The sequence below is a fragment of the Silene latifolia genome, chromosome X (genome assembly GCF_048544455.1).
Source record: "Silene latifolia isolate original U9 population chromosome X, ASM4854445v1, whole genome shotgun sequence".
Taxonomy (NCBI): domain Eukaryota; kingdom Viridiplantae; phylum Streptophyta; class Magnoliopsida; order Caryophyllales; family Caryophyllaceae; genus Silene; species Silene latifolia.
This window is the reverse complement of record NC_133537.1, coordinates 318,887,574-318,912,160: the sequence shown is the minus strand read 5'-3', so window position 1 is coordinate 318,912,160 and position 24,587 is coordinate 318,887,574. Positions and strand designations below refer to the sequence as shown.

Below are 24,587 nucleotides of genomic sequence, written 5' to 3'. Positions count from 1 at the left end.
GCGCTTCCGTCATGATTGTCCTTTTCAACTCCTCGTCATTAGGAACACACCACCTACCATCAAACCTCAAACTACCATCTGTATGAATGGAAAACCGGGACACCGTCCCTTTCTCTACTCCAGCTTTCCACTCCACTAACTTAGGATCCAAAGCCTGTTTACCTCGAATATCATCATAGAATTCCATATGTACTGTCATATCGCCCATAGCCTCTCCTTTCTGCAACATATGAATCCCAAAACTCGCTACCTCATCCCTCAGTCTCATCAAAGATAGAGCTGTACACAAGGAATGTACACTCTTCCTACTCAAGGCATCAGCTACAACGTTGGCCTTTCCTTCATGGTAGATGATATCCATGTCGTAATCACCAATCAACTCCATCCACCTCCTCTGTCTCATGTTCAACTCCTTCTGCGTGAAGATGTACTTGAGACTCTTGTGATCAGAAAATACCTTAAAGGTTGCTCCATAAAGGTAATGTCTCCAAATCTTGAGAGCAAACACCACTGCACCCAACTCCAGGTCATGAGTAGGGTAATTCTCCTCATAAGGCTTCAACTGCCTAGAAGCATAGGCGATCACTTTACCATTCTCGCATCAAAGACACATCCCAACCCATTCTTCGAGGCATCCGTATAAACCTCGAAATTCTCGCTCCCTTCAGTAATGCTAGGACGGGAGGCGTGGTCAAACGCTCCTTTAATGTTTGGAACGCCTTCTCACAACTCTCATCCCAACGAAACCTGTTCTCTTTCCTCATCAACGCCGTCATCGGTCTAGCTATCTTGGAGAAATCTTTCACGAACCGCCTATAGTATCCAGCTAAACCCAAGAAACTCCTCACCTCAAAGAACATTCTTCTGCTTCCCACTTTGTCACTGCCTCAATCTTCGCCGGATCCACAGCTACCCCATCTTTAGAGATTACATGCCCCAGAAAAGCAACTTTCTCCAACCAAAACTCACACTTGGACAACTTAGCATACAACTCATGATCTCTCAACGTCTGCAACACGATCCTCAGATGCTCCTCATGCTCCTCCTTAGTCTTTGAGTAGACTAGGATATCATCGATAAACACCACCACGAACTGGTCCAAGAACTGTCTAAAGATCCTATTCATCAAATCCATAAACACTGCCGGCGCATTGGACAACCCAAACGGCATCACCACATACTCATAATGGCCATACCTCGACGTGAAGGCTGTCTTCGGTATGTCCACATCTCTAATCTTCACCTGATGGTATCCTGACCTCAAATCGATCTTAGAAAAGACCGTTGCACCACTCAATTGATCAAACAGGTCATCTATCCTTGGCAAAGGATACTTGTTCTTTATCGTCACACGGTTCGACTCCGGTAATCTATGCACAACCTCAAAGTTCCATCCTTCTTCTTCACGAAAAGAACTGGTGCTCCCCAAGGCGATACACTTGGTCTAATGTATCCCTTCTCTATCAACTCATCCAACTGCTTCCTGAGCTCCTCCATCTCCTTAGGACCCATACGGTACGGTGCCTTAGAGATTGGCCCCGTCCCTGGCTTCAACTCAACGGTGAAATCTATCTCCCTCTGCGGTGGCAACCCCGGAATCTCCTCTCGGAAAGACATCTCGCATACTCTCCCACCACTGGTATCTCCTCAATGCCGGCTCTCTATCCGATCATCTCTCACATGGCACAAAATCGAGGACATCCCTTCCTCGTATACGACTTCAAAGCGACAGCTGCAATCAACTTAACTTTGGGTTTGACTAGAAACCCACGGTAAGACACACTAACTCCCTTAGGACCTCGTAGGGACACTTTCTTTTGATGACAGTCTATCTTAGCTTTATACTTCCCTAACCAATCCATCCCAACTATCATCTCAAAACCATTAAAAGGGAATTCTAGCAAGTCTACAGGGAAATCGACTTGTCCAACTATCAAAGATACATCTCTAAACAACCTCCCACACGTTACAGACTCACCTGAAGGTATGAAAACTTGCTCCCTAACAGACTCATATACTCTCAAACCCAACTGCTTTACATGACTCGAAGACACAAACGACTGAGAAGCCCCCGAATCAAACAAAACAAACGTAGGAACGCCATTAACAAGAAATGTACCGGTGATAACGTGCTCGTCCTCCTCAGCTGCTTTCTTGTCCATCATGAACAGCTTGCCACTTGACTTCTGCCCACCTCCCCGGACAAGATCTTGGGCGATGCGGTCGGCTTAGCACCCGACCCTTGATTGTTGTTGTTGTTCATCGGCGTCTTCGATAAGAATTACCGCCGTTGCGGTTGCCTCCACTCTCGGTAGCTCGACCTCCACGGTTTGGCCATGATCCGGCTGGTCCATTTGCTCGCGAAGCTCTGCGCAGTCTGGGAAAGATCCCGGTGCACTTGTGCACTCATGTCTCTTGTGGCCTACACCACCACAACCGAAGCGAGTCACTCCCAGTGTTGCTCACACTTCCACGACCTCTCCCAAAGGATGCTCCAAAGACTAAACCCGGAACCAGAAGAAAACCCCTTAGACTGATTGTGGTTGCCTTTCTTGAAATTAGATTGGCCACCACCCTCGCTCTCCGACTTCCTCTTCTCTCCACCCGACCTCTCCCTAGCCATCTCCACTAGCCTCTCAGGCTCTCCCACCCCCTCTCATATGCTTCCTTCACATCCGTAAGGACTCCCACGGGTAACTTATCCATAATTGTCGTGGTTAGCCCTCTCTCAAACCTCAAAGCCGATTCTCCTCACTCAAACCCATGTCCTCGGATATCCTGGATTTCTCATTAAATTGCTGTAGTACTCGACCACGACATCTCACCCGTCATCCTAAACTTGTCGAACTCCTCCCTCAACTTACTCCTCACATGCTCGCACGAACTCCTTCCTCACACCCTACGAAACTCCTCCCAAGGTATAGCAGGTAACCCCTGGTTGGTATATAACTCCTTGGCACTCACTTTCACCGAGTCCCACCACTTGCCACCGCCTCCCTCGGATAGAATGCAGCTTGATCCACCCTCATCTCATCAGGACAACGAACTAAATCTAGTATGTTCTCCATCTCCCTCGACCAACTATCAAGGTGATTAGGTTCCTCAACCCCCTTGTGTACTCCTTCGGGTTAAACCTCGCGATATAGAGGCTGACTTTAGCATGGTCAACCTCCTTCTCCTTACTCTTATCCTTGTCTTCATTCACTCTCTTCAGGGTCTCCGTAAGAGCGTCTTGGTGTTCCAACATCTTAACGATGTCATCCGTAGTCATAAGCTCGGCTCTCGCGTACAAGGCATTTCTCTTGGGCGGCATCTTGAAGCTATAGAAGAAAGGGATAAACATAAACACGCGTACTAAACTTCAAACACGAACACGCGTTGCCCAAAGACCTACTCGATCGAGTATCCAAACCCACTCGATCGAGCAACCTAGCTACTCGATCGAGTGCCACCATGTACTCGATCGAGTACCCAAACTCCAGAACTAAACGGACCTTCTGATCTCTAACCCACTCGATCGAGTATCTAGGCTACTCGATCGAGTGATTTTCACTCGATCGAGTACCCTAGTTACTCGATCGAGTGCTCCAAAACTCGTTTACGGACTCAAAATCGCCAAAAACCTACCCGATCGAGTCAGTCTCACTCGATCAAGTACCCCCAATACGTACAAGCTACCCGCATGTTATTCGTATACTAACATGCCAACTTTATCAAACCTCATGATAACAAAGTAAATATGCTATGCATCTACGCTACTATCGATAAGATCAATTCATCATGCTATTAAAGCCACATTATAAACATCCAACATGTTATCATCTCATTAACATGTTCACATATCATTTTCTTTCACATGCTCAACTTCCTATTTCAACACCAAACATTCAACACACTTCATCACTTTATTGCACAAGTTACTAAGCACATACATGACTCAAACACATTTTCCCCACGTGACCGGTTCAAAGTTGTAGGGCGACCCCTTGCGACTTTAGGACGTCTCCCAAGCCTTTGCACTAGCTCCTACAACTTTTACCCCGGGTTCATTTTAATTGACTCTCTACGTTCATTAAATTCATTGGTTACAGGTTTCAGGATCGTCGCTCTGATACCATTTGTAACACCCCCATACTCCGAGTGCCTTACCAGGACCACTCAGGTATGGAGACATCACCATCTCGGTTGCCCGAGGTATGATAATCAAACAACAAATATAAAGAAACAACATTTATTATTAATCGTTTAATGAATGAATACAATCCTTGAAACCCAAACGATAGTACGATACATTATTCCAAACTCGTCTATTCAAACCGAAATGTAAATAAAACTAAACTACAGCGGAAGACTCTATCGTCACGTCGTGGCCATCCCAACTATCCCGTATCATCTCTATACCTGCTCAATATCTGCTCACCATCCCGAATGGATCACCGCAGTTTACAAAACAACACCGGGTCGACTAATCACACAATCAAAATGCAGACAACAACAATAAGACAAATGACAGACCGAATCGCCACACACACACACACACCCATCCAACCGTCTCAATCACGATCGTCCACTTTGGACCAGCCCTGCCCGATGGGGGACCGCAGCCGTTCCCACCTAAGCCCCGCTCATCGTACGAGCGATAACCCTGTCCATTAATGTGCACATCCCCTTTCGTGGCGGGTTCCACTAAGGGCGAAACTAGGGCGTGAGATCACTCCCGCAAGTGACCCCACTCAGCCGAGAACGCATCTCGAGAACCATCAACAACACAACCACAATCACAAACACAAATACAATCAACAAATCAATTAACTAACTACAGCACATCACCAACATCCCATTATGGGACTAATACGAGTAGAAATCCTACCTGAAAGCACACAAGCGCGATATCTACAAATGTCTCAAAACGCCTCCTCTATGAACTCTCCTCCTAACATATACACATGAATACTACTATTCAATCACTTATTCATAAAAACCCCCAATTACTAAAATTAGGGTTTCACTAATCTTAACAAAACGTTATAAAAATTATGCTAGAAGCTTACCCTTGACGCAAGGAATCCAACGACACAAACTACGATGCAATCCGACCGTCTGAACTCCGGAAATTGTCAAGAACGCGATTAGGAAGAAGGACCAACTGCTTTCTCTCTTAAACAGGTTTTAGGTTTTGGCAAAAGTGTTTTAGAATAAAGACGAATATGTTTATATACCTTAATCGCGTAATTAACAAAACCCGAGAAAACCCCCGATAAACCGGACACTCGATCGAGTACCCAAGGTACTCGATCGAGTACCCTACTCGATCGAGTGCCCCAGCTACTCGATCGAGTGCCCAACAGGTCAGAAACTATTTTATTCTGCGACACACCCTTACTCGACAGAGTAAGGGCTACTCGATAGAGTACCCCCAAGACCATAAATACGGAGTATTACATTTTCAAATTAGGGTTACCATTCATGTCTTATTCGACAAAAATCTGGGTTTTTTCGGATCTTTATTTGTAGCTATGTTGATGAAGGATTCATGTTCAGAGAGAAATTACAAGGCAACTAAATATGGTTGTAGTTAATTTAGTTGGTATGATGAAGAACAATTAGAGTGGCAAAAAAATATAATTACTCAGTTGATGATGGAGAAAAAGGTACTCAAATGGGATATGATGAAGAAAAATAAATAGAGCGGCTGACAAATACAATTACTAATCTTGGTATATAATATGATATTTGTCAAATTTGTGAAGCTTAATCAGGTTAGATTTGGATTTCCCCAAATTAATTGAAAAAAAGGTAAGTTGATTGGTTTTTAGTTGGGTGGGTAAACAAAGGGGTGAGGATTCAAAGATGGGTAGATGAAATAATCTGGGTATTGTAGGTGAAATCTTCCAATGATTAAGAGAATGACAAGTCGATTTTATTTTGGATGAAGGAATTTGATAGAGTATTAGGTCTCGTTTGGTTGCCCTCTCAAAAATGGGTGAATTGAAAAATCCCATGATTTGGAAAAATGAGGGATGTTTGGTTACCCCAAATCATGGGATTTTCTTTTTCCCATGAATTCTCAACTCCTCCATAATGGAGGAGTTTAATTACCTAGCCCTCCCTAGGTAATTGGAAACTCCTGTGTCAATTTAATTCCAGGATGTCAACCAAACGAGTTTTGGGCAATTCACATGAATTGGCCAATTCACGTGTTTTGTAAAATCATGGGATATTAATTCCCATATGGCAACCAAACGAGGCCTTAGTGATGAAATTGAATAGTTAGGTTGAAACTTGTGTTTTATGATTGGGTAAGAAAGGGGAAGGTTAAAGAAGGGGTATTTTTGTCTTTTAAAGTTAAAAATTGGGCTTCGGTGCTAATTGGTATTGGTTTTTAACCGAATCAAGAATTATGGTAGCAGTTTTTAAACTTTTTTTTACCTTGGTAGCAGTTCTCAAAAAGTGGTTTACTTGTGGTAGCAGTTATCAAAAAACCCTATATATTATTGTACTCCATCATTCCATCAAGCATACGATTCCAAGGACTGCATTGTCGCTATTAGTTTCCTGTGAAAACAATTCAAATATATCAGGAAAGCTCATGAAATCATATACAACGGATGATATAATAACGTAACAATAAAAATAATAGTGATAGTAATAATATAAAGGATAAATTACAAATAACCATCCCGTATTTGCGATTTCTTACAAATTACCACCCCGTATTTACGTTTTTACAAATAACCCCCAAACTTTAACGTATATTCCTCAATCACCCCCGTATTTTTAGCCCGAGCATCATTTCTCTTATTTCCCGACTTGTTAAGTGACGATTTATGTTAAATACCAAAACTACCCTAATCAAATTTACACTAACACACCCTCCACAAATAACACAATATTTCCCCAATTCAATTAAGAACCCTAAATTCCCAAATTCAAATGTTAATAGTTCTTGTTCCATGTTTTTCAGTATGTACTCAGATGAAATTTGACGTTTTTTCCATATTTTTGAAGTATACTGAATTGATGCTTTTACTTTGTTTCACCTATCTTTTCGACGATGATAAACAATGATAAGGTGCCTTCCAGATTGTTTAGCGTTTAGTAAACTTTTTGTAAGCAAAAGCGGCGGCAATGATTCATGATTGTATCAGAGTAACGTCAAATTGGTTAAATTGTGAGAAGCAAATGAATTGGGGAAATATATCATTTGATTTGGGAATTTAGGGTTCTTAATTGAATTGGGGAATGCTATGTTATTTGTGGAGGGTGTGTTAGTGTAAATTTAATGAGGGTAGTTTTGGTATTTAACATAAATCGTCACTTAACAAGTCGGGAAATAAGAGAAATGATGCTCGGGCTAAAAATACGGGGGTGATTGGGGAATATACGTTAAAGTTTGGGGGTTATTTGTAAAAACGTAAATACGGGGTGGTAATTTGTAAAAAATTGCAAATACGGGGTGGTTATTTGTAATTTATCCTAATATAAAGCACAACACAGAGTAAAGACATGAAAAAAAAAGTAGCGATAAAGAATGAAGAATTGGAATTTGTATTTGTTTTAAAATAAAGTTTACTATACATGTACGGTAGTATACGGTAGTAAGTAGTAGTAATTAATATGGCTTCAAATTCTAATAAGTAATAAAGCTAATATCCCTCTTGGAAAGAAACACTTAAACGTAAATCTTTGGTCAACATTTTGAAAGCCAAGCATGTGGGTTAAGGAGAAGTAGGATTTACATGAGATTGTATCTTCTGTTACTTTAGAATAAAAATTCACATTTAGATAAGAATTTATGTTAGTTGCTTATTTAAATAATTTTTAAAATTAAAAGCGTTTTATAAAAACTGGACTCTTTATAATCGCTCGAAAAAAGCTTCCTTTATTAATATAGATAGATAGATAGATAGATATAGATAAATAGATATATATAGATGTTATAATATAAAATTTATTAATAGTGATTAGAATACTTTAATCAAAGATACGGCAGAAGACGTGATGAAAGGGCGTGCAAGTACGAAAGTGAATAAATTGCCCAGAAACAAAAAGAGACGGGACTCGGGAGTGAGGGAAGTTGTGTTGTGCTACGCTGCTAGAATTTTTGCTGCTGCAATGTCCTCTACAATTCTTCCCACCTCTAAATCCACCATTTTCGTCCATTCTTCTCTCCCATTTCAACCTCAACCTCAAACTCCAACTGCTACTTCTTCTCTTAACTTCCCCATGTCTCATGCTAACTTCCCTCTTTTTTCTTCTTCTTCGTTGAATTTCAAGTCTCCTAATATCACCAAGAATCTACCTTTATTCTCTTGTCATGCTTCTCTCAAGTACGCTACTTTATTCCCTTCTTTTTGTTTTCTGTTTCCAATTTGTATGCGTGTGTGTTTCTGATTATATTTGGGTTTTTGTATTGTTTGAGATTGTTTTTTGTTTTTTGTTGAGTTGTTGCATTGTTACTGCTATTTGAATGATAGACAAGAAGTAGCAAATGAGCAGTTTTTTTCTTTCAATTTTTTGGTTTTTATTTAGAATAAAGCCTACATTTGAGCATGTCAATTGGAAATTTTGATTTCCTGTCTTTATACAACAACATTACCCTAGTGACTCAATGGCTCCCGCAAATTGCAAAGTAATGGAGGCTCAGATGTACGCAGCCTTACCCTGTAGTTAGCAATAGAAAGAGGCTGCCTTTATAATTTTGTAAAAAAAAAAAAAAAGGCATATGGGTTTAACGACTTTCGGAAGACTGTAAACTGTTTAATTTGGTTAATTGATTTGTGCATTGGTTGAATGACTTTGTGGCTTTGGTTTTGTTTATGAAGGGATGAAGAATTGCCAATTCATGGGGTGTCTGAAAAGATTGTTGGTGTATTGGGTGGTGGGCAACTCGGTCGAATGTTATGCCAAGCTGCTTCTGAAATGGCTATCAAAGTAGCCATCTTGGACCCATCGGAGAACTGCCCGGCTAGTTCTTTATCATATTATCATATGGTTGGCAATTTTAATGATAGTGCCACTGTTGAGGAGTTTGCGAAGAGGTTCGTCTCCTATGTCTTGTTCTCCATCTTTCTTTACTTGCCATGGTTTTGGCCTAATTTTAATTCTGGTAGCCAGGTGCGGAGTTTTGACTGTGGAAATTGAGCATGTTGATGTTGCCACCCTTGAAAAACTCGAACAACAAGGAGTTGATTGCCAACCTAAAGCCTCTACTATTAGGATAATTCAGGTATATGATTAGTTATGAACACATTGGTATGGTACATTCTGTTTGATAAATATCTCACGGAGTTGGCAACTGATTTCAGCATCTAAGATGTAGAACTGAAATGCTAATTCAGAACTTTTATTATACTTATATAGAACACTTGTTTTGTCCATCTTTGTGAAAGATGTGAATGTGACTAACTAGAAGAAAATTAGTTTCCATTTGGTTAACTATTTTTTTTTTTTTTTAAATCAACTCTAAATCGTGCAGGATAAATTCCTTCAGAAAGTACACTTTTCGCAGAATGGGATTCCCTTAGCCGAGTTTATGGAGGTTAGTGGATCTTACACCTTCAATAAAGTGATGCCCTTTTATATAAATTTATTAGGCATAGCCAATGTCTCGTCGTACTCCCAAAAAATTGAGAAAACTCCCTTTTTTTCCCTCTTCTTAAATTCTACATTGAATCTTTGATACTTATGTGAAATTTTACCACCATTCTGCTGTAATTTTCTCATTGGTTTGTCCTTTTATTAGTTAACCTTCAACATTTGTTACAAGTACTTTTCTTTGGACTATTTGCTCATTACGTCCAATTCAGATTGAAGATCTAGAAAGTACGAGAAGGACTGGGGAACTTTTCGGTTATCCGCTAATGATTAAAAGCAAAAGGCTTGCCTATGATGGCCGTGGTAATGCTGTTGCCAAGTGTGAAGAGGATCTTTCGTCTGCAGTTAGTGGTATGTAGCTCTCGAAACCTGTTGTCTTAGTATTGATACTGGATTCATGCATAGTTGTCTTATTTTGGAGAAGAGCCTGTAAATTTCATGGTTGTGATCTGTAGTTCTTTTAGAACCACATAAAAAGGTTAACATCAAGTAATTGATGAGAATTGTATGTCTCAAATTTCATTTAAGTTCTAACTTCTAATCAAGAATGGTTGTATTAGGACTTACGAGCAGCCAGATGAAAATGTTATCTTGCTTTCCATTTGTGTTCAATTTCTGTTAGGATATATTTTGGTTTCATTCTTTCTTTCCCTCCAGTATTCTACTATTTCCATCTACTCTAATGTCCTTTTCGTATAATGCAACAGCTCTTGGAGGATATGAACGAGGTTTATACGTTGAAAAATGGGCTCCATTTGTTAAGGTTAGTATCATATACTGTACTATTAGGCTGTCTTAGTTTGTATTAAAAATTGCTCCTTTTCGGTACAATGTTCATATGGATAGGATTATCTGTTGATTATACATTTAAACATTGCATAGTTTAAGCAATAAATTCAGTTACCTCTTCTTTCATTCAGGAGTTGGCTGTCATTGTGGCAAGAGGAAGAGACAATTCTATTGTGTGCTACCCTGTTGTTGAAACTATTCACAAGTATGTGCATACATTAGATTTCTTAATATAGCTACCTGTCTCATTTTGTTTTCTAAAACAACTATAACAAGACAGCCTTTGTCCCATATTATTTTGATTGGCTACCAAAGGGGAATGAATATAAAGTTTGAAAACCCTAAAAAGGTGATGAAAAAAATGGAGGAAAAGTAACAAAACGTAGTAACACTAGGAAATATAACAAATAAGATATTCAATGAAGTAAAAGATGTTTGGAAAGCAAACTTAGAGAAACGTATGTCAACAACATTACACCAGTTTCTCGAAGTTTCCCACCTATAGTGCGGTAAGGGAGGGGGTGGGTTGTATGTAGCCATTGTATTGAAAATACAAATAGGCTATATTTTTTTTTACATGACCTCATAAGGAAGGTTGATTCAAGTATTTTATCAATTGATTGCTCCTTCATAAAGTAAGAAGCACATACAATTCAACTAGCCATTTTGACATAATGTTCTCCACTCCACCCTTTACTGCGCCATTTGTTTATGACATCTTTAGTTGTTGTATGTATCATGTATCTCCATATTACTCTACTATTAATTAGGTTACCTTTACCGAAAAATAAAATTATGGAGGGATTAGGATGTGTAAATTTATACACTTGAGTATAATTTTGTAGGGATAACATTTGCCATATAGTTAAGGCTCCTGCAGAAATACCATGGAAAATAAGGAACCTGGCAACTGATGTTGCACACAAAGCTGTGAGCTCACTGGAAGGAGCTGGTATCTTCGCTGTGGAATTGTTCTTGACTGAGGATGGGCAGATTCTACTGAACGAAGTAGCTCCCAGACCACATAATAGTGGACATCATACTATTGAAGCTTGTTATACATCTCAATTTGAGCAGCATTTGCGTGCTGTTGTTGGTCTTCCATTAGGAGATCCATCATTAAAGACGCCTGCTGCCATCATGTATAATATACTCGGAGAAGATGAGGTAGTCATGTTTTCACAAAAGACTTATATGAGACGTTCTTCCATATGAGACCAACCCACTAATCCGATAATTAAATGAAGAATACACAAGGATTTCTCCGGTCTCACAATTGAGACCGTCTCATACAAGACTGTTAATGTTTTTCAATTGCATCAATCACTGCTGTCACTATACTGAAAGATACAAAGAGCTTTCAGAAGCTATATATTTTTATTCTTAGATAAATAGAACTTAAACTTTTCCAAATTCTTGAGTGAACTGACATGTAAAGTCTCGTTTTCACTATTTAGGGGGAGCGTGGTTTCTTTTTAGCCCATCAAGTTATGAGAAGAGCATTGAATGTTCCAGGAGCATCTGTTCATTGGTATGATAAGTCAGGTTCGTGAGATAAACTTCTTCCCATGTTATTGTTCTGCGAGAGATTACACAGTCCTTGTTTCGTACCGTTGCTGTTTTGCTGACCTGAAAAATGTCGGTTCAGATATTAAAAAGCAACGAAAGATGGGTCACATTACCATCACTGGAATCTCTATGAGCATTGTGGAGGCACAACTGAAAACATTGCTAACAGGAGAAAAGCTCGAAGGTTAGCATTCCAAGGCAAATGACTAGCAATTCGTATGCTAGTAACTTATGTGACCCCTGGTGGTGATACTTTCTAGAAATCGAGTACTTGAGCTCTTTCATGGTATGGTTGTTTGAGTGATGGTGACCTTTTGATGTTTGTGTGTGGTTACCGTTGGTAACGATTTATGCGCAGATACTAGTTTCTGACCTGGCTTCCCTGCTACCATCCTATGTGAACTCAGGGACAAGACTTGTCTTTTTTATAGCTCTCTACTTGCATGTTGAAAAATCGTGCTTTTTGTGGAATTTTTTTTATTCTTTTACCAGAAAACTATCATTGTGGTCTTTTTATAGGTACATATACAATTAATCATCGGCATAGTAAAATAATTGTTGAAATTTACGGGTACCTCATTTACAGATGCGGCCTCTCCTCGCGTTGGTATCATAATGGGATCTGATTCAGATCTTCCTGTAATGAAGGAGGCTTCCCGAATCTTAAATTTGTTCGGTGTGTCACATGAGGTAAATTTCTTTGACAATATTGTTCCTCGCAATCTTTAGTTTTAAAAAGCATGCCGCTTAAGCCCAAGATTTCGTGAGGCACTAGCCAAATTGCCCGGCTCTCAAATGGTGTGTAATTAGCAAGATAAACTTGTTGAACATTTTTAGTTTTGTAATGTGTTAAATACTTAAATTATGGCAGGTGAGAATTGTTTCGGCACACAGGACTCCAGAAATGATGTTCTCATATGCCAAATCTGCTAGGGAAAGAGGTGTCCAAGTAGTCATTGCAGGTGCTGGTGGTGCAGCACATTTGCCAGGTTACATTGTTAGCACTCATTTTCATTTAGATTTAGTTTTATTCATTTTCTCCTTGATTGTCCTCCATCATGGACAGTGACAATATTCCCAACAAAAATTTACCTGAGTACAAATTCTTCAGGTATGGTCGCTGCCCTGACGCCTGTACCAGTAATTGGTGTCCCTGTACGTTCGTCTTCTCTCGATGGACTTGATTCCCTCTTATCAATTGTTCAGGTACGTTTTTATATTTGTAGCATTTGACCCAATCAATCTCTTAGACGCGAATCCAAAATCTTGACCCCTGACAGAATAATATGACAGAATATAACTGAACAACTCCCACATCTAAGGCGAGGGTAAGGTTTATGTTCAAACTGACTCAATTTGACCCAAAACTAGATCTAATTATGCAAAGAGGTGTGCTATGTGTCGTCGACTTTTTACTTACCTCGTCGATTTTTTTAATATGTTTTTCCAACTTTACCCCTCCTTACTTTCTCACACACTCCTTTTTGGGCAATTATAACAATACAAAATGTGAATTAACAACAAACACGAAACTAACATTAACGACTTTGAATCAAACAAAAGAAAACGTAAATTGTTTTCATGAGTAAATTAACAACTAATACGATATTTCACAATCATAACAACTGTTTAGGAATGATTTATAACCTTAAATTGGTGATTAAGAGTGAAAAACATTGAATGGCCATAACTTTGCGCTTAGGTGTCAGATTAGGCTGATTGTTTTTTTTTTTTTTTTTCCAAATCACTTATTTCGATGAGATCTGCTTCCTTGCCTTGGTACATGGATTTTTCATTCCCCAGCCACAGTTTCGACATGAAACATTAACATCCCGCTGTAGGAATAGACGTGGATGTTTCACGACCAGACAATGGTTAGGGCGTGAAAAATCAACCTTCTAACCTAGGCAGGAACATAGGTCTATTCGGAATAAGTAATTTGGTAAAAAAAAAAACTGAGCGCAAAGTTATTGTCATTCAACGTTATTCACTCTTAATCACCGATATTTTTTTATATCAGTCTTGTTTTGTTAAAGATGTCGAATTTGAAATTCTTTATTACATTGTCAAATTTTTATTTTATGTTTCCTTTTTTCGTTCGATTTGAAGTGTTTGTTGTTAATCGTTAGACCTGTCAAAACTCGACCCGGCCCAAAAACCCAACCCGCCCGACCCGTTTTTCTTAGGGTTACAAACCCGGTTTTTTCGACCCGAACCCGAAATGACCCGTTATTTTAGGGTCGAGACCCGACCCGAACGGGTCGACCCGTTGGGTCAAGGGAAAATCATGAATTTTATTAAAAATATTAATATTTATATATTTATATATTATATTTGAAAATATAGTTAAAAAAATAATTTTTTATTACTTAAAATTGCAAATTCAACTAAAAAGTCAATTTTATATAACTTTTATAATATTTAATAATAAAATAATTACTAAAAAAACTTTATTTTAATAATTATGTCAATACAATTAATGTAAATGTTGAATATGATTAAAATAATAGTTTTAAATATGTTTTACTTTTAAAAAAATATTTTAAAAAAGACGTTAAAAATTATTTCTTTACCCGTATTCTGACCCTAACCCGACCCGTGATCCGTATCTGACCCGACCCGTATTCTGACCCGATCCGGGACCTGACCCACCCGACCCGTTTGAAGGTCTAATTATCATCCTTTGTTGTTTAATTTTCGGTGTTGATTGTATAATTAACACGAAAAATGGAATGAGAGAGTGAAAGTGGAGGAGAGGGAGAGGTATTTTGGAGAACTTTATATCAAAAAGTCGACGACATCAGATAAAGGGGTTAATGCGAATCAAAAATAATAAACATAAAACAATATTACAATGTCATTGCAGATGCCTCGAGGTGTACCTGTTGCTACGGTTGCAATCAATAATGCAACAAATGCCGGGCTTCTTGCAGTGAGGATGCTGGGAGTTGGAGACTCAGACTTGCAGGCTAGGTTGTAACTCCTCCGCTCGGCCCACTCCCACTTCACCCTTAGAATTTTATGCATGCATGTTACAATGTTCAAACTTCTAAAACACTTTGTTTTCTTGTAGAATGGCCCAATACCTTGAAGATGCAAGGGATGATGTATTAGTTAAGGCCGATAGGCTGCACAACGATGGATGGGAAGCCTATTTAAGCAATTGAGACTTAATAATGTTTTCTTGTAGAATGGCCCAATATACCTTGATAACTTGTTCCACAAGCAACGTAAGTCCATTGCACGGGGATTGTTGACTGAAGAATATGCGTAGCTATGATAGCGGACGCTTTCCATTGTACCTGGCTGGAGCAATGTTGAAAACTACAGAGAACCATTTTTGTCACCCATTAAGGAAGGTCGTTTATGTACTAGTTTGTTGCCTTTCTTTTAGGCCTTAGGCTTTATGAGGTTGAGTGTAAAATGTGATTTTGACCTTGTAATAAATAGTCAGTTGTCGATTTACTCGTCACTAATATTCATGCTGTTTGGCAGAGTAATTAACCGCCATTTGATTTATTTGAAGTACTTGGAGATGTTAATGAGCCGAGATAAACTTGATCAATACTTCGGAATAACTTAAATTAAGTCGAAATTCATAATTGTGAAGTCAATCTTGTATGAACGACTCAACAAAAACTCAATACGTATGTATATGCTAAAATTTACTACTCTTAATTACGATGATGGATTAAAATGAAAGAAAGTTGTGTAAGTTTTGAATAGAACAAATCTTTAGCTAATATTGATAGGGAATATCATTTTTTTTTTGTGATGTATAATAGGGAATTAGTTCTATTACCCGTGAAATTCACGGGTTTAGCTGTAATGTCACGTTGCTAGTGTGTTATACAATTCTGGATTTGCGGTCGCATTGAGCCATGTTGACAAAAAGGACTCGTAAGATTTTTTTAATCAATCTATACCTATATTTCCATAATATATCGTCAAAATATATTTTCTACAATATACTAAACGTTTGGCATGAATTATTAATATTTTACCACGATTATTGTTAAGTTTATTAGTGTTTTGTCACGATTATTGTTATTATTATTATTGTCTTTAATTTTGTTTAGCTATGTAATTAATTCAACCTAAAAGAAATTTTTCAAAATAGATATTTTTATATTTTTATTTGTGAACAATAATTCAAGTTAGTCAATGGTTAGCATTATTTTGAAAGATTATGGTGGCGATTATAATCATATCATATATTAATCCTCTAAGTCACTGTTGACATGGCATCCTAGAATTTCACCTAATATGATATGATGTTTTATAAGAGCATCTTAAGATTTATTTCCTAATTTAATACATTAATCCTCTAAGAGCATATTAAAACAGAAAAAAAAGATATACTGCAAAAAAATTCTTTCCTAGTTTAATGATATTGATTGTGTATAATAATTACGTTGTATGATTCAATCATTTAACAAATGTAGATGATGTAGATTTTATTTACGGAAAAAAACGTTATTCTAACAAAAAAACAAAAATTAATTTGTTCCTAACTAAGATCTCTTTGAAACTGGTTTACAAGAAAGTCAATGTAAAATAAAATACTTTTTTTTTTTGGGAATAAATACATGTAGTAAAATAATTTTTTATTTTTAAAATAAAAGTAATTTTTGTTATTTGGGGAAGACCAATCCTAATTAATATTGTAAAAGAAATTCCTTTTATTTTATTGAAATATTATGATTCACCAGGCAAATCACGAGTATTAAGAACACTTTTAAATTAATTTTATGTGCGTCAAATAAATATTTTTCGTTAATCTTTTTATATAAGGTTGATCTCACATGTCGTACGAGTATTGGTAGATCTGTCAAACTGGTCGAACGAGTGAGGTCGCAAATAAGGTCATACGGATCGGGTCAGAATACAGGTCGGGTTATATAGGTTACGAGTTGGATATGGTCAGAATACGGGGAAAAAATTATTGTCCAACGCTTTTTTTTAACATTATTATTAAATCGAGAAAAATATTTTTTAAAAATAATATTAATATTTAATATTAATATTTTAATCATATGAAATGGCTATACGGAATATCAATTATATTAACACAATTACAAAACTTATACCTAATATAACACCACTTTGCAAATTTTATATCTAAGATAATTTTTCTTTAAAACTTATACCTAATATCCTAAATTCTTCCAAACTTAATACCAAATTGTAATTCCGTCGAAAAAAGCCACCCAAATCCGGCTGAATTCAATTTTTAATCAAAAAATATGTTATAGTTTGACAATTTTACCCTTATCCTAATTAACCTAACATATACCCAATAATCACCCCCTTAGCCCTTACCAACACTCATCACAACCACCACAACCACCCACCACTAACACTATCACCGACAATACCAGCAACACTCGACAACATCACCGACCACCTCATATGCCATCGTGGCTCTGCATCCCCTTCGTCAACCACGATTTGGAATCCTCTTAGTCTCTTCTTTCACCTCTTTTTTATCTCTATTCAATACCACAATCATGACAAACACCCACAAACTCCTCCAGTAGTCACCCAGACCGGCAGAGTCCCTATGACCACCACCTCACTAACGCCATACCATTAACCAAGTATGGCCAATAAACCAAAACCAACACCGCTCTAACGAGACCCATTGAAAAGGTAGAAGAAGAAGAAAGAAGGTAAAAAGGGAACCTAATTGTACGTAGTAGCTAGAGCAGAAGTGGATATGTGTGGTGCTCGTCGGCGGTGTCGGAATGATTGTTGATGGTTATCGTTGTCTACATTGCTTGCAGAGCCTCTTCATCCTTGCTTATTTTAAGTAAACAGTGGGGCAAGAATTTTGCGGTGGGCGATTTTTTTTTGGTTTAATTGGTGTTGTGGTGGGTGGGGCTAGGGTTCAGATAAGGTAACGAACTAACGATAACGTTGATGTTTATTAGCAAAGGGAGCCACAAATGAGGTGGCAAGGAGGTCGCCATTGTCGATGAAAGGGTTTATGTAGTGGTGGTTGTGGGCGTTGACGAGTTAGATTGGTGGGAAACATGGTTGTTAGTTTTGAACGGTGGGGATCCAAAAGGGTGTTAATGAGTTAAAAGAATAAGGGTAAAATGGTCAGTTCGTCTTAATTTTTGCCGGAATTGTATTTTGGTATTAAGTTTGGAAGAATTTAGGATAATAGGTATAAGTTTTGAAAAAAAATTATCTTAGGTATAAAATTTGAAAAGTGGTGTTATACTAGGTATAAGTTATCAATTTACCCATTTTTTAATTATTTTTATAACCAAAAGTAAAGGAATATTTTATTATTATCATTTCAAAGACAATATAAAATTATTAATATTTTAATAAAAAATTTGAATCATCTGTGACCTAACATGTCAATCAATTCGGGTTGGGTTTCGACCTTAATTAACGGCTCATTTCAGGTTTGGGTTAATAGGGCCGCGGGTTGAGATTTTATGGGTCTTGACCCTGAAAAAAGCAGATCAGGTGGATAAGTTTTCAGGCCGAGTCAGAATTTAACAGCTCTAAGTGTTGGTCGTAAACTAGGAAGTTGTTATAACTTAGTCTTGGATAGAGGGTCAAGATTGAAGGGTTTATATGACCATGAAAAAACGGTTTATGTTCAGGCAAATTTGCAATTCTGGTCCATTTGACAAATCTACATGGTATGTAGTCATGTAGACCAGTAATGTTTAATTTTTTTTGTTAATGAGGAATATCAAAATTTATTTATTTATTTATTGTACAAAGTAAAACATTAATTGCAAAACTATTATTCACGTTATTTAATACTTCCTCCATCTTTTTACCTTCTCATTTGCTTTTTGAAAGTCAAAATTTCTAAACTTTAATCGTAAATATGTTGAAAATAAAATATTTACTTATTATCAAAATTTAAGTATCAACAATTTTTAAAACAGACCGTGAATTTCACGGGTTTAAAACTAGTTTATGTTTAATATTAGATGTACTGGCTTTAATTTTAAGTGTAATTTTTTGTTTAATTTTCTTAACAAATAAAAGACAAATATTAATATTTATTGTGCTTTAATTAGTTTTTAATGTTATAATTTTTTAAAAATAATTATGATGATGTGACATGCTCTAATAGTCTTAAAAGGTGAATGTTGAAAGCTAATGTTTAAGCTTGCCTTTTTATATTATATATAGATTATGCTTAATTAAGTCCTAAATCTAGCTATTAGGTAGCAACTTTGGAAAAGTTGCAGCTTTGTAGGTAGTAATTTGAAAAAATAAATATAATATGTAGTATTTCGAAAAATATTGAAATTAATAGATAGTATTTTGCAATTGAGCCTATAAGGTCAAAAGTGTGTTAAAAACTATCAATTACACCTATTAATCTTCCCCTTTAATATTTTATTTTAAATAACTTTTGAGATATAATAATATGTTTTTATTTTTTAGATACACACTTTTTTTTGTGTTGTTAGATACACACTTTTAAATAGCTAATCTTGACATGTGATGTCAAAAAAATTACTCAAGTTATAACCTTGAAATTATATCATATATATAGATGTATATAATATATAATGAAATTGAGGAAGTTTATATTAAAAGGAAAGAGTTGCATTTATGAACGATGGAAAATTAGAGTGATGTGACAACATATTCTAACAATAAACGTGTAATTTTAATTTAGTATGTATTTTGATTTGTTAATTGTTGTTTAATTATTAAAAAATTAAAAAGTTAGTAATTATTATGCTATTTAAAAACTCAGTACGCATTTAAGGTTTGAAAATTAATTAATTTTTTGTTTTTTTCTTTTCTAAACAATAGTGTGATGAGATGGCTTACTAGAATTGTCTCAAAAGTGGATTTGTGTAGTGTGGTGATTTTAGATTGCCTTTTTATATTATTTATATATATATTTTTTTTTGACAGCAGGTGAATAACTTACATTATTGTACCCAATACAAAGTAAGCTACTCGACTAGGTAGCACCAGACACTTCATACCTAGATCTAGCACTACAAAGCCATACGTATAGATTACACAACCTTTATTCAAAAGTAAATCTACAACATTAAGGTAAGCAGGAAGAACGATGGTAGAAAGGCAGAAGACGACAGCTTGGTTGTGAACGTTGATGTCAACATCATTAACCCGAAAGGCCTCCAAAAACAGTCTAGTCATACAGCCGACGGAGTGACAATGACGAGGTGCACTTACGCTCTTGCGAAAAGAACGTAGAAAGAAAAGATGAGAAGCGAGACGGAGTCTGCCCTCGACGGAGATAAATCTCCTACACCTAAGACAACGCATCCATTGATCATAGAACAGACGGTCCGAGAATGCCGACGAACAATGAGTAACACGAACCCTCAAAGACACAAATACCGCAACACTAACATCATTAAGAGGACAAGGCTTACCACTAAAGTTTATTAAATGATAAAGAAAACACAAGAGAAGCAAGATTAACACCATACCAAAACGAGAAGACCACCATCTCAGACCCAACCAACTCCATCCCCGGAAACCCAAAAAACACGCCTCAAACAGGAAAACGAACCCCAACAAACTTGATCAAACCCCAACAAAGAAACAGCCGGACGCGACCAGCCAACCACGAAGACACGGTCCAACCAACAACCAACAACCACCCGACACTGAGACTCCAAATTCTAAAACGAACCCCCCCAGGACCATTGTCACACGTGCAGCCCAACTAACCTAGAAACACAACAGGCCGAGAAAACCACCAGGAACATGGACCGAGCTGGTGGGGGGAGGGGGCGAGGGGAAGGGGAAACACCAGATCGACCCAAAAACAACACCCTTAACAGAAGAGACCACCCAGATGAGCTATGCTCAACGACCAGACACAACATCGACCGACAACATCGCGACAACAGGACTTACCAGGGGTGGGGAAAGGGGCGAGGGAGAGGGGAAACACCCCTGGAGTGCACGCGATACTTCAATGACAGGACAGGGGATCGTCGAACGGAACGACCTCAGCAACAACCACAGCAAAACCTTTCAAACCCACCGGACGAGCAGGGCTGAACCACGAACCGACGAAAGAGGGGGGAGATCAATCCATAAAGGGACGCCACAAAGAGGATTCGTGAATAGTCACCGGAGATGGGTCAAGGAGTGACCCCATCTCCGGCGATGGGTAGGGGAGAAGGAGGGGAAGAGATTGGTAAGGGGGAGGCGGCGGGTCAGAAGGGGGAAATTAGGGTTTTCTTTTTTTTAGAGAGAAGGGGGAGGTTATAGAGAGAGAAGGGGATTTTGTTTTTTTATATTATTTATAGATATCATTAATATTAACGTATTTTTAAACATGTACTCGTATAATAAATAATCCATACCTCATCCTATGCAAGCTAATGTCTGATTTATTTTCGACCTGTTAAAATGTTTAGGACTGTTTCAGTTTGGGTTTGGGTTTGGGTTTGGGTTAAACGAGTCGGTCAGAATCCGGGTCTTATCCTAGTCATATTTTATTCAATCAGGCGGGTAATACGGTTTTCAGGTCCACAAACAAAAATAAGAACATCTGATGAAATTGTATTGTTTGATTGACGGTTAGACACACTTAAGCCTCTTAACTGTCTATCTGCTATACAGAAAATCCCTCTTTCTCTCTGATTTTGTCTGTACAATGAATTTGGTGGGTCATTTTAATGGTCACCCTTGCACTCTTTTTCATTCTCAATCCGCTAATTGTTAAGTCTAATCCATTTTGCAATTCAATTTAGTACTTAGATCATCTTAATCAAATTCTAACTGGGTTGTCTTTATATTAGTCCATCAGTTAGTCTCACCTAAGACGGACATAACCAATAATTGACATGTTTTAAGCTTAAGACGGATATGGTCGTATTAAACAAGAATTTTTGTTGTATTAAAGGAGCTTCCTTATATTTCAAGTTTTGGTGGGTTTTATGAGTTAATTGATTTTTGAATATGTGCTGTATAATAAAAACTGATGAATTATGGTATTTTAGTGAGGAAAATCATGCCTATTAGGATGTCAAACAAGGAAATAATTTCGGGAGCAAATGCTTTGTTCACAATAATGGAAAAGACAATTTAGAAAAATTTGACCCCCGAAGTGACGAAGCTGTTTTTCTGGGATATTCAGATCATAGTAAAGCTTAAAAAGTATTCAATAAGAGAACCTTGCGCATAGAAGAAAGTGTTCATGTTCATTTTGATGAAGATAATGTGTTTGATAAAGTTGAACAGGAAGAAGAGGATCCAGATGAGCCCGATTTCTTTTTAGCAAGAGATGAACCATTAAATGATGATGAGAATATAGAAGGCATTAATGATGAACTAGATAACTCTGCAAACGATCCTAGGAGAAGTGATAAGTCCGTAGTTAATGATACTATCGACCCTTCTCCAAATAAGGAAAAAGATCTTGAAGTTATACCTAATGATGTTATAACTTCTGATCCAAATCATGATAATTCTGATGAAGTTAATAATACTTTTGAAGTCCAACTCAGGGGAAACAAATCATGATTCTTCGTATGTAGAAGGTGCGAGTTCATCAAATAATAATGAACCTAGAGTTCTCAAGAAGTGGAAACATCAAAGTTCCCATACTTCGGACAAAATTCTAGGAAATCTAGAACAAGGTGTTAAAACTAGAAGGTCCTTGAATAACTTCTACTCGTTCTTTTCTTTCCTGTCAACCATTGAACCTACCAATATCAAAGAAGCTCTTGCTGAACCCGATTGGATATTAGCTATGCAAGATGAGCTTCAACAATTCGAACGCAATAAGGTATGGCATTTAGTGCCACGACCTAGTGATCGAACCGTTATTGGTACGAGATGGGTGTTCAGAAATAAACTGGACGACGAAGGAATTATTACAAGAAACAAGGCACGACTAGTTGTCCAAGGCTACAATCAACAAGAAGGGATCGACTACGACGAGACCTTTGCACCCGTAGCAAGACTTGAGGCTATTCGTCTCATTATCGCTTTTGCCACTCATAAAGGGATGAAATTGTTCCAAATGGATGTTAAGACCGCGTTTCTTAATGGCTATTTGGAAGAAGAAGTTTTTGTTGAACAATCTCCCGATTTTTAAATAGCAAGTTTCAAAACCATGTTTATAAATTAGACAAAGCCTTATATGGTTTGAAAGAAGCTCCCAGGGCATGGTATGACAGATTATCCAAGTTTTTATTACAAAATGATTTTAAAAGAGGATCTGTTGATAAAACCTTGTTCCTAAAACCCGAAGGTTCTAATTTACTTGTTGTGCAAATTTATGTAGACGATATAATATTCGGCTCTACTAATGAAAAATTGTGCAAGTATTTTTCAGATCTAATGACTTCTGAATTTGAAATGAGCATGATGGGAGAATTGAAATTCTTCCTAGGGTTGCAGATTCAACAAACAAAGGAAGGTATAAAGATTCACCAACATAAATATATCAAGGAACTGATTCGAAAATTCGGTATGGAAAATGCAAAGTCTTACGATACACCTATGGTACCTGATAAGAAGTTAACTATAGATGAACATGGTAAGTGTGTTGATGAGACTACATATCGAGGTATGATTGGTTCACTTTTATATTTAACTGCAAGTCATCCAGATATAATGTTTAGTGTTTGTGTCTGTGCGCGATTTCAATCGTGTCCTAAAGAGTCACATATGATTGTAGTTAAACGTATCTTGAGATATTTAATTGGTACATCAAATATATACTTATGGTATCCACTTGAGTGTAATTTTGATCTAGTAGGGTATTCAGACGCAGATTATGCAGGATGCTCATTAGATAGAAAAAGTACTTCTGGATTTGCTACGTTTGTTGGACCATGCATTATTACTTGGGGTTGAAAGAAGCAAAATTCTGTTGCAATGTCTACCGCTGAAGCTGAATATGTATCTGCTGGACTGGTCTATTCTCAATTACTTTGGTTAAAGCAACAACTACATGATTATGGTGTAAATGTTGGCCGTATGCCTATTATGTGTGATAATACGAGTGCTATAGTAATTTCTAAAAACCCTGCTCAGCATTCGAGGACCAAACACATAGATATTCGACACCATTTTCTACGAGATCATGTAGAAAAGGGCAACATTTCACTTGAATTTTGTAGTACAGAAAGGCAATGGGCTGACATCTTGACTAAGCCGTTAGCTAGAAAACACTTTGAGTTATTGAGATTAGAGATTGGTTTAATTAGCAATAATTAAATCTGTCATAATTATGTCTGGGAACTTGAATGGCTGGCTAGGAAAAACGAGATTGTACGATTGTGTCCGTATATTTTGTTGCAAGTTTAATTATGTTAAATGATATTTATTTTACGTGGTATATCTTGCTTATTTGTATGGTAATATTTAATATCTTGCATAATCACACATCTTTACAAGAAAAAAAGATCGACAAAATCTACAATATAAGGCCTAAGTATAATAAAGATATTTTCTATCTTATTATATTCTTTCACAAATATATCCTTGCCATATCCGTGCAACAAACTCTTCACAATCCTACCTAAACACCAACACAAAAGATTCTTTCCTTATATATATATAAAAAAAAAAAAAGTGGAAGGTACCGAAAAAAAAAAAAGAAAAACCGAAAAAAAAGGACCGAAAAAAAAAGGAAGGTG

The 24,587-nt window shown here is 37.2% G+C and overlaps 1 protein-coding gene across 1 annotated transcript; it reads left to right on the top strand.

Annotated features, from left to right (window-relative positions):
* The first annotated feature begins 7,992 nt into the window (after positions 1-7,992).
* On the top strand, positions 7,993-15,491 carry LOC141617840 (phosphoribosylaminoimidazole carboxylase, chloroplastic-like). Its single transcript, XM_074434977.1, has 15 exons — positions 7,993-8,330; positions 8,826-9,041; positions 9,118-9,229; positions 9,479-9,541; positions 9,810-9,948; positions 10,305-10,360; positions 10,518-10,591; positions 11,232-11,553; positions 11,844-11,931; positions 12,035-12,139; positions 12,542-12,645; positions 12,827-12,944; positions 13,067-13,161; positions 14,822-14,928; positions 15,029-15,491. The coding sequence occupies exons 1-15, from the start codon at positions 8,002-8,004 to the stop codon at positions 15,120-15,122; spliced, it is 2,022 nt and encodes a 673-aa protein (XP_074291078.1). The 5' UTR covers positions 7,993-8,001; the 3' UTR covers positions 15,123-15,491.
* Positions 15,492-24,587: the final 9,096 nt, after the last annotated feature.

What these genes read in the sequence shown, in the direction of transcription:
- LOC141617840 (XM_074434977.1), top strand. Translation starts at nt 8,002, where the DNA reads ATGAAAGGGCGTGCAAGTACGAAAGTGAATAAATTGCCCAGAAACAAA. An exon ending in ATATACTCGGAGAAGATGAG is followed by an intron (nt 11,554 to 11,843) that starts GTAGTCATGTTT and finishes TTCACTATTTAG; the next exon opens with GGGGAGCGTGGTTTCTTTTT. An exon ending in GACTCAGACTTGCAGGCTAG is followed by an intron (nt 14,929 to 15,028) that starts GTTGTAACTCCT and finishes GTTTTCTTGTAG; the next exon opens with AATGGCCCAATACCTTGAAG.